Here is an 11,336-nt window from a genome sequence, read left to right on the forward strand (position 1 = left end):
GATTTTACGCCACGGGGTCCGGCACACGAACCGCGGTCGACTACGTGGGAATCCAGCGACATAGCCATTACGCTAACTGCTGGTTCCCCCCTAAATTACTTTTCAGATAATGTAATGAAATTGAAAATAATTTGTAATTGGTAAGCACGTATAAAAAAGTGTTGTTTTACTAAAAGTAAGATAAGCAGGGAGTTATACAGTTTGGTTTTCTGTGTGTTTTTGGTGTTTTAGAATTATTTTATTTACCTTTATTATTATTACTATTATTATTTTCCAGTTTCTTAAAATAATTATCATTTATTTTTACTTATTTATTCATTTATTTTAATTTGACTAGAGAGAGAGGAAAGTGAGAAAGCAAGCTACCAGGTCTGGGACTCGAACCATGGTTAGCCATGTGGGAGTCCAACGCTTCAACCACCATGCCACCTGCCGGCCCCTATTATTTTCCAATTTTACCAAAGAGAGACGGAGGGAAAGTGAGAAAGCAAGCTACCAGAGACTTGAACTGCAGTCAGCCATGAGGGAGTCCAGCGCCCCCAACCGAGTCACCACCTGCCGGCTCCTACAATTTGTTAAACTATGTTACTTTTAACAATTATTAGTGCAGTGTCTTCTAAAAGAATGTTAAGGGCTCTAGCGGATTATTTCCAAAGATTATAATGAAAATGAAGTTATAAATTATGAAACTATTGTAAAATAAAAATTTGTATAACTGTGAGGGATAGTTTTAGTGGGAGACAGATATTAATCAAAGAATCACAATAAATGTAAAATTAGAACTGTGATAATGACTAAGACAGAAAGGTACATGGTGGTGTTATATTTTATCAGGAAGGTCAAGGAAGTTGCCCATCAGCAAATGATAATTTATGATGAAGCATGTGTGTGTGTGTGTGTGTGTGTGTGTGTGTGTGTGTATTTCCCCCTTTTTTGTGTGTGTGTAACTAAAAGAAGCCTCTATATATATATTTTTGGGATTTATTCCTATTAATAAAGTTTATAAAGAATTATAATTCATCACTTTAACTACAACTACCTTAAAATAAGAGTAATAAAATCTTTCAGTGATGACTAAGTGGATATATAATACTGTACTGAATTAAATTCTTGTACCCAGTAATTTTACAGAAGCAAGGACACGGAAAATGATCGTTAACAAATATGCACCTTCTTTCACAATCCTATTCTCTTTACTTTCTTAAATGTTTATCATTTATGATGTGTAACTTTTGAAAAAGAAAATCTTTGTGCTTAGCATAGTAGTGTTTCCATAAGTGGACTATTTGATAGCTAATTCTGTAATTTTTTTTAAATTAAAGAAAAAATACTGAACTCAATGTAGTTTTAGACACTTGTTTTTGTTTGCATGCAGATCCTCATTGAATTTTGTGCAGGTGGAGCAGTAGATGCTGTGATGCTTGGTAAATATCTTTTTGTTCTTCATTTACATCTTAATAAAAATAAAAGAATTTTCGGGACCAGCAGATGATGTAATGGTTATGTCACTGGACTCCCACGTAGCTGGCCATCGTTTGAGTCCTAGACCAGGTGGCTTAAAACTCATGCAGGGTGCCTGTGCATGCGTGCCCAAAATGCTGGGTGCTGGGACCAGCAGTTGACATAATGGCTGTGTCGCTGGACTCCCATGGAGTCAACCATGGTTCAAGTCCCAGACCTGGTGGCTTAAACTCATGCAGGGTGCCTGTGTGTGCGTGCCCAAGATCCTGAGAGGAGAATGGAGGAGAAGGGATTGTGGTGTGGCCATCCCCTCTGGGGGGTGCTTTGTGAATTTCTGTCTCTCTATCTCGCTCTGTCTTTCTGGAGAGTGCACGTGCCCTATAGCAAAAACCTCTCTCCAAAAAAAAAAAAAAAGAAAGAAAGAAAAAGAAACTCACACCGGGCGCGTGTGTGTGTGCTCCAAAATCCTAAGAGGAGCATGGAGGAGAAGGGATTGTGTGGCCATCCCCCCTTGGGGGATGACTTCTTGCTTTCTGTCTCTCTGGCAAGTGCACATACACCATAGCAAAAATGTCTTAAAAAGAAAAAGAATTTCACATATTTGTACATGTATATATAAGTGTTGAGTGCAGTTCAGCAAATTACAAACTCAATCATATTTTTGTATTCTTAGATTACTATAATAAAATAAAATGTTGAGTATTGTGTCAGGAAAAGAATTTTTATAGATATGTAATTCTTTTAAATTAAGTAATTTTTGATAGCGATGGTACATACAGAAAGGTATGTAGTGTGCTAATATGTTTTCACTGTATAAAAATGCAAATGTTTTTACTTTCTCTTTATAGAACTTGAGAGACCATTAACTGAGTCCCAAATACAAGTAGTTTGCAGACAGACTTTAGAGGCATTGAACTACTTACACGAGAATAAAATCATCCACAGAGATCTTAAGGCTGGCAATATTCTTTTTACCTTAGATGGAGATATTAAATTGGGTAAGTTATTCGCCTAAATGAAATGTTTGAATTTGTACCCTGAGATTTCCCCGTGTGTGTATAACTTACTATACATTTTTAAGTTCATTAATTTCTTCCATAAATGAAAGAGACATCACCCTGACAGGGTCATGATACCATGATCTACCCTAGGCCTTCAGGCAGACCCAGTTCATGAACAAGCATGTGTTCGTCATTCTCAGGGAGTTCTCCAGACTCGAACCAGAAACCTTTCCATGTGGGATTGCTTCATAGAGCATCACAGTTTAGCTGCTGTACCACCATCTGGCTCCCTTTAGTATTGTTTTATTACCATTTAAATATGTGAAGCATGGAGAATTATTCCATGTTAGTTTTCAAACAATACTGTGGATAAATACTCACTAACTGCTAGAATTTCGAAGTATAGACTCCTAAGCTTTTAAAAATTGGTTAAGAATTTTCCCACTAAAATGTGAAATTTTGCATTATAAAATTGAGTAACCTGTTTATCATAACAAAGTAAAATGAAATGGTATAAAAATCATTGGTATCATCATAGCCTTTGAATACATTCTGGCCCTTTAATATCCTTCCATAATATTCCAATTCAACCTCATCACTAGATTTATAAAATAAAACCTATGTCTTGAGTGTACTTAAAGAGTGCTATATCATGTCTTTGTATGTGTCCATATAAAATTAATTTCTCATCTGAAATCTACATCTTACTCTTCTTAAGTTAATAATTTTTTTCCCTCAGTATAAAAAATTAAATTAAAAATTTGAATCTTTATGCTTATTTCAGATATCCTTTTCAGACCATAGGTTACTTTAGCAGTTCAGCCAAAGCACCATATCAGTAAAATAGAGTATAAAACTAAACATGGAAGGAAAAAACCCCACTAGGCATGAGCATTGGAAATGAAGATAAAACAGAGTTATTGGTTGTACATACTGTATTATATTACAAATTTAAATACTTAGTTATTCAGAAGTCCCGTTCATATAGGAAAGACGGGAAAAAAACTTCCTTCCTTTTATTTACATAACTTTCAAGAATAGTAAATTTTAATTGTTTCTCTCTTATCTTCGGTTGGTGACCAATGTTTTAAAAAATACCACTATTAGCTCATGGATTTAATTTTACTTGATGAGTTTCAAGTCCATTGCAGTTTTAATCTTGGTAATCACATTGTTTTATCTTTAATTACTGGGAGCTTTTTCACGTTGTCCTGTTAGTCTTTTTGTCATGACACTACGAGTCTTCGATAGCTTCCTTATTATCTGTTAGGTTGTGTTTCAGACTCATCTTCTGTATTTACTGAGTATTTCTCAGACTTAAAATAATCTGTTTCTTCAAGAAAATCTGGTTTCTTATATTAGGAAATAGTATTTTTTTTAATTGCCAGAGGATGTGTGTACTTGCACATGCGTGCACAGGGAAAAGAGTGAGTTAGAGAAAGAGAAGGGTGGGGATCCCCAATGGAACCTAGATATTCTCTGATTCTTTTTCCACTATTTCTACTTCTCATCAGGATTTTGGGACTGCATACACAATGTGCCTGGTGTGTTTTTGAGGGCTAGGATTTGAACTGTGGTTGGCCATATGAGATCCGGCTCCCTGTACCCAGGGCTTATCCACTGCTCTATGGGCCAGACTAGGGAATGGTATTTCAAGGCTATAATCTGAATCTTAAGAGATGCTTTTAGTTTTTTGTCCTGGTCGTGGTTCTAGGCCATTTCAAAAAGACAGAATTTAGGCTCTTTGAATTCACAAGTGTTTCCTATTCAAATTTAGGATAAAGTTTTGTTTTTCTCTGTAACCTCTTGTATATTATATCTGTATGTCTTCTGTACCAAGAGTTTCTGTTTCTAAGATATTGATGATAAAGGGAACCAGCAGTTAGCGTAATGGCTATGTCACTGGACTCCCACGTAGTCGACCTCGGTTCGTGTCCCGGACCCGGTGGCTTAAAACTCACGCTGGGCGTGTGTGCGTGCGTGCCCAAGATCCCGAGAGGAGAATGGAGGAGAAGGGATTGCGGCGTGACCATCCCCCCTGGGGGCTGACTTCTCGCTTTCTGTCTCTATGTCTCTCTCTCTGTCTGTCTGGCGAGCGCATGCGCCCTATAGCAAAAACCTCTCCAAAAAAAAAAAAAAAAAGATATTGATGATAAAAAAAAGACATCCCATAATTACTTATTTTACTCTCATTTCTGTTATTTAATGACTCACTCCCATTCCTTGTGGGTTTTTTTTTTGTTTGTTTGTTTGTTTGTTTGTTTTTTGGGTCCTGTTGGTTATCTGAAGCTCATTTTTTGGTAGATTCCTCTGAAAGGGCTCTGGATTCTTACATAAAAATAACAGTTGTACTCTTTATACTTGAAGGTCACATTTTTTTCTTTGAGTTTCTGTATGTTACTATGTTTTCTTAGTTTCTAACCTAGTGAGTGCATAGTTAGGAACTCCTTGGCTCACATTTCTTCTTGAACGTTACTCTGTTTTCTTCTGTCCTAAACTGTTGATGTTGAAAAGTGTGATAATCTAATTTTCTTGTTTTCATTAAAGTGTGCTCTTTTTGCTTAGATGCCAATAAGTTTTTATTTTTCTTTAAAGACCAATAATTTGACTAGTCTTTTCTAAAGTATGCTGTACACTTAGGTTATTTAAGTCTCAAGTCTTCCCTTCCCCCCCTAAGATTTTCTGGAATTACAGATCTCTATATTTGTTTGGTTTCCTTTCATTTTCTTCCTTCTTTAGGGACTTTTGTTATTCATTTATTGAGTGTTTGTCTATCTTTTTGTAACTTTGTTTCAACTCTTTATCCTTTTTATTGTGGAATAATGTATTTAACATAAAGTTTACCATTTTAACTATTTTTAAAGCAAATTTTTCTTTTGTATTTGTGATAGAACAGACATGCATGCATGTGAGAGAGCACTGCCCCTCTCCTCCAGAGGGTCTGATCATGCCGAAGTCCTCTTCCTACAGTCCTCTAGCCCACTGGACCTGGGCATTAGTGCCTGCATGTGGTGGGCCAAAAATTGACTAGACTGGGGACTCAAACTGCATTTGTTGTGTGGGATCCAGCTTCTCTTGAGCAGTTGCTGCACCACTGGGTTGGCCTTGTTTTAACCATTTTTAAGTGTACAGTTCTATACATCAAGTATATTCATTCACATTATCATATGACCATTACCACCATTCATTCCCATAACCCTTTTGTAAAACTGAAGCTCTCTACCCATTAAATACTAACACTTTATTTTTCACTCCCCCTCCAGTCCCTGGCAAACACTATGCTTTTTCACTATTTTTTTTTTTTGCATGGTGGGGAGAGAGCGTGAGAATGAGTGTATATGCTGGTGGGGCTTGTAAGAAGAGGAAGGAGAGAGGTATTTTTGATGGGTTTCTCTATTGCAGTCCTCTGCCTAACTTCCCAGTTGGCTTGAATTACAAGCATGCACCACTGTGCTGGACTGAGCCTCCCTTGTGGTCCACGTCTCATGCAGTGGCACCTTGCTGCTTGGACTACCATAGCTGGGCCCTGACTGTGGATTTGACTACTCTAGGTACCTCACACAAGTGAGATCATGCAATGTTTGGCTTACTTTAATTAGCATAATATTGTCAGAGGTTCATCCATGTTGTAGCATCTGTCAGTTTCTTTTCTTTTCAAGGCTAAATAATACTCTTGTATGTAAATATCCCATTTTGTTTGTTTGTTCGTTCATCAGTGGATACTAGGGTTGCTTTTGTCTTTTGGGTATTGTGAATGATACTGCTATGATTAGTGTACCAAATCTGTTTGAGTCTCTGCTTTAACCTCTTTTGCGTATACACCCAGATTGGAATTGCTGGACCATATGGTAGTTCTATGTTAATTTTTTGAGAAACTGTCATACTGTACTTTATAGCAGCTGCAACAGTTTACATTCCTACCAGCTATTCCAACGGGTTCCAGTTTCTCTACATCCTTGTCAGCACTTGTTATTTTCTGGGGGTTTTTTGTTTTTGTTTTTGTTTTTGATAGCCATCCCAGTGGGTGTGAAGTAGTAATAGATATGAATTCGTTGTATTTATTTATTCTTTCACTCCTTCTAGTTTAGTCTTTATTTTTAAAGTGATATTTTCTTTAGTTTTTTCCTTTTCAACTCCATGTTCCCCCGTTTGTAGTACATACCAGGCACAAGTTGGGGTGTGTATGGGGTACACTTACTTTACCCCATCTTTCAATACGGTGTGGTATGCTATCTTCTTCTCTCTCTCTCTCCATCTGTCTTACAAGTGCACATGCCCTCGGTAGGTTAAAAATACTTAAAAAGAACCTTTTTTTTCCAATACAGGTGTGTCAAACCATCCTATACTGAAGAACCATATAATAGGCACAGATACCGATAATTAGACTATAAAGCAGAATTTAACGAGTTTTAAAAACTACAACAAAATATCAGAGGTTAGAATTATAAATATGGTCAATATGGTATTTTATTTATTGGATATGCACTGTATGCCAGGCCTTGAGGCATGAACACCTCAGGGTGTTTATGAGGTGAATTTTTGGGTATTTATTCAATAATGACATTTTGGTATTTATTCAGTATTGAGATTTGTGGCATATCAGATGTGAAACTTTAAAATCATATAAATGTATGGCCTTAGGTAAATTATGCAGTCATAGCAATTTTATGTCGCTACTAGTGGTTGAGCTTCAGGCTGAAATGGTACAGCTATAGTGTTGCTGTTCTCTATAACTTGGAAAACCTAAGATTCTCAATTTTTGTGTGTGTGTGTGTGTGTGTGTGATATAATTTTGTAAGGAACTTCACAAAACACAAGTTGTAATAATGGCTATTTTGGCATAATTTCTATATTTCACACTATGGAAAATGTTTATTAGTTCATTGTAGCGTATAGAACTAGCTAGCATTTGTTTTGAGTGGATAGATTGGTTTATTTTAAAGTTAGCAGTTTTTGTTTTCCATTTGGAAGAATTTGTTACCTGAAGACATATAAAGATGATGGTATTAAGTATATTAATGATGGGATCTCTTCTTTGGCGAGTGTTTCTGGGAGGTGGTAGACGGTGATCAAGATTAGAATGGTAGAGAAATTCTTCCTCTTTCTGTTTTGCTTACTCTTAATACAGTGGACATACTAAAAACTTGAAATGCCTTTTCCCCCATTGAATATGGTGAACTATGTTTAAAAGCTATCATTAATGCTTTTCTATGATTATTCATTTCAAGCGGATTTTGGAGTATCAGCTAAAAATACCCGGACAATTCAAAGAAGAGACTCCTTTATTGGTACACCATATTGGTATGTATTCACTTTTATGAATTTATGGTATTAGTCATGTCAGCAGTTATTCTGACTCATTAATTTTTGTACACATAATTGATTATACTGGTTTAAAATTTTCTATCACTGTAAGTTAAAAAACTAAATTTTCTGTCACAAAACTTTGAATTTTCTGTCTTTATAGGATGGCTCCTGAAGTAGTCATGTGTGAAACATCTAAGGATAGACCCTATGACTACAAAGCTGACGTCTGGTCTCTGGGAATCACTTTAATAGAAATGGCTGAGATAGAACCACCTCATCATGAACTAAATCCAATGCGAGTACTGCTGAAAATAGCAAAATCAGAGCCCCCTACATTAGCACAGCCATCAAGATGGTAAAGTATTCTAAACAAAGCCTTTTCTTCTCTTTTTAAAAAATTTTCTGTACGGTGTATGTGTTCTTTGGAGAGAGAAAGAAAAAGCACTTCCCCAGGGAGATGACCACATCACAGACTCTTCCCTCCCTTTCTCCTGTCTGGATTTTAGATGCACGCACACACACACATACACACACACACACACTTACTCTCGCACACTCATCCAGTGTGTTTTTCAAGCTGCTTGGAACTTGTACCCACCTAGTTGGCCATGTGGGATCCAGCTGCCTTAACTACCACATAGGCCATCTAGCTGGCTCAACAAAGGTTTTGAAGAAGCAAAACTTGATGCTTTATTCTACTGTTCCAAAGGTATTTAAATTTGGTTACATGGTACACAGACTCTGAGTTAGAAAACTGATATGTGGTATATATGCAAGACTTGCTGAACATACACTTCTATATTTTCTCATACATTTCAGAATGTGAATGATTTGAATTCTGCGTGAAAACCATTTTTTTCTGTACTGTGAGAAAGTGAAGCATATGCATAGTTGATATATATTTCTGGAATTTCTTATAATAGAAGAATTTTTTGGTGATTTTCTCTTGTAATTCTGGCTATATTTCTTTCACTATCAATGAGGACTTCAAAAAGTTCGTGGAAAACAAGCATTATAAAAAAATTATGGATGGGTTTCAAAAAGTGTTCATACCAAAATAAACCTAGATTTTAGTCCATTTTTCTACATACTTTTTGAAGTTCCTTCATATGTACCTACCTACGTATATGTCTAATGTGTATTTACAGATGAATAAGCTTTATAAAAATGTTAATTGTTTTAGCTAGTTGAGTTAATGCTATTACATATTTAATGAAACTTAAGCATAATTTATTAAGGAGTTTGAGTTTAGTAACAAGAAAGTAAAATAAATGAATGTCATTGTTAAAATTTTATTTTGAAGGTCTTCAAATTTTAAGGACTTTCTAAAGAAATGCTTAGAAAAGAATGTGGATGCCAGATGGAATACATCTCAACTACTACAGGTGAGATAAGACTAATTGGAAAACACCAAATCATACAATTGCTTTAACATTTCTATCAGAATACGATTTCAGATTCACTCATCTTACTCTCTTTCCACTTGAGTTTCTTTGGGGAGAGTCAAAATGTGTGGTAATAATTAACATTTGCTTTGCAGACATGTCGCCATTACTAATAGGCAGTTAAGTTTTTTTGGTCATTCCTTTTGTACTTTTTCTATTCAGTCTAGTTATGTACTTTTCATTTGGTAAATAATTTCCAGATGGGAGCTGACATGGTGGTTAAGGCTGACCACAGTTCAAGCCTCAGACCTGGCGGCTTATAAAATCACACTGTGTGTGAGTGTACGTGTGCACACACGTGCATGTGTGCCCAAAATCTTGAGAGGAGACTGGAGAAGGGATTGTGGTGTGGCCATCCCACCTAGGGGTGATTTCTCACCCTCACTCTGTCTCTTTCTGTCTGTCTCTGGTGAGCACATGCACCCTGGGGCCAAACTTAAACAAACCAACAATAATTTCCATCTGTCTCTTCAGGTACTCAATTGTAAGCAACTAGGGGGAGGGGAGGGGCCATGAACCCTTTTTTTTTTAATGTCTCTTATGGTAAGAATAAGTGTTCAGTAAATATTGTTGAATTTTAAAAAGTGGTATTAAAGGATTGGATAAATCTCATTTTGTTTTGCAGCAGAAATTGTGTATAATATTTGATATAAAATTTGTCAAATAATATAGGTGGACATATAACATGACAAATCTTGAGGTAATTACTATTAGGTTGAATTATGTAATTCCTATATTATAGTGTTTTAGGTTCATTGATTTAGGGTAAAATGCAGGAAAAATTACCTTGTTGTATGCAACAAATACATCCCAAACACATTTTATATTGTTATTTCACTACCCCATATTTGAGACCTTTAGACTATCACAGACACCATTAAGTGTTGAATTTACAGAGATAACTGAAAAGATTTTTACTCTCAAGAATATTAGAAACATCCCACACACAAAAAAACTCAGCACGTGTTTGTAGACACTTTGAACAGAGCTCTAAAGCTTTTTGATATTTTTTTAAATTGAGGCTTTGATAGGATTTATATAAATTGTTTTACTTTTTGAGAACTAATAATATATTGACTTGAAACGTCTTTAAATATTAATTAAAATTTTTTAAAAGAATTATTTGATTTAACTTTATCCATTTATTTATTTATTTTAATTTGACTAGAGAGGGACAGAGTGAGAGAGAGAAAGTGAGAAAGCAAGTTGCCAGGTCCCTTAACCACCAGCCCCCAATTTAATTTTTTTATTATGAAATTTTCAAATATACAGAAAAGTACATATACCTACTACTGAAATATGACAAGTCTTAATTCATTTTTGACAAAATTGCTTCAGATTTTTATTCTTAAAAATAATGTGCAGATCCAGTGGCAGCCAGCCTCTATTTTTGCTTAATCTCCTCCTCTCCTTTTCAGATATAACATTATCTGAAGTTGTTTGTATTTTTCCTGACTTAAGTGTTTATATTTTTAGCATATAAGAACGTGTGTTTTGGGACCAGCAGTTAGCGTAATGGCTATGTCGCTGAACTCCCATGTAGTCTACCATGGTTCGAGTCCCTGACCTGGTGGCTTAAACTCACGCTGGGCGCATGTGTGTGCGTGCCCAAGATCCCGAGAGGAGAATGGAGGAGAAGGGATTGCGGCGTGGCCATTCCCCCTGGGTGGTGATTTCTCACTTTCTGTCTCTCTGTCTCTCTCTGTCTTTCTGGCAAGCGCACATGCCCTGTAGCAAAAACCTCTCCAAAAAAAAAGAAGAACGTGTGTTTTATGTGTTTGGAACTTATTTTACAAGCAAGTATTTCAGTGTGTTGAGTGTGCTCTTTTTAATGATCAACAGCATCCCTTTGTTACTGTTGATTCCAACAAACCAATTCGAGAACTGATTGCAGAAGCAAAGGCTGAAGTAACAGAAGAAGTCGAAGATGGCAAAGAGGAAGATGATGATGAGGAAACAGAAAATTCTCTGGTCAGTAGTTAGAAAGGAAATTTGATTTAGTTAATTTTTAAAGCTGAGTTTTGAGGTGTGGTTGCACCCATATCTAAGGATTAATTAATGGGTGGCAGTATAAAACCTTTAACTTTGGAGGTGAAGTTAGCAGCAAGGTTGTTCTTTGTTA

At 36.0% G+C, this 11,336-nt stretch overlaps 1 protein-coding gene across 2 annotated transcripts in view; it reads left to right on the forward strand.

Moving 5' to 3' along the window:
* The window catches only part of SLK (STE20 like kinase), a 79,112-nt gene that overhangs the window by 32,745 nt on the left and 35,031 nt on the right, over nucleotides 1-11,336 (forward strand). For both annotated transcript variants that reach the window (XM_006166405.3, XM_006166406.3), the window contains exons 3-8: nucleotides 1,376-1,424; nucleotides 2,310-2,459; nucleotides 7,691-7,763; nucleotides 7,930-8,124; nucleotides 9,073-9,154; nucleotides 11,057-11,185. In XM_006166405.3, coding sequence (XP_006166467.1) covers nucleotides 1,376-1,424; nucleotides 2,310-2,459; nucleotides 7,691-7,763; nucleotides 7,930-8,124; nucleotides 9,073-9,154; nucleotides 11,057-11,185 — 678 coding nt within the window. The remainder of the gene's footprint in view (nucleotides 1-1,375; nucleotides 1,425-2,309; nucleotides 2,460-7,690; nucleotides 7,764-7,929; nucleotides 8,125-9,072; nucleotides 9,155-11,056; nucleotides 11,186-11,336) is intronic.

This window comes from Tupaia chinensis, unplaced genomic scaffold, assembly GCF_000334495.1.
Source record: "Tupaia chinensis unplaced genomic scaffold, TupChi_1.0 Scaffold144255_1, whole genome shotgun sequence".
NCBI classification, from domain to species: domain Eukaryota; kingdom Metazoa; phylum Chordata; class Mammalia; order Scandentia; family Tupaiidae; genus Tupaia; species Tupaia belangeri.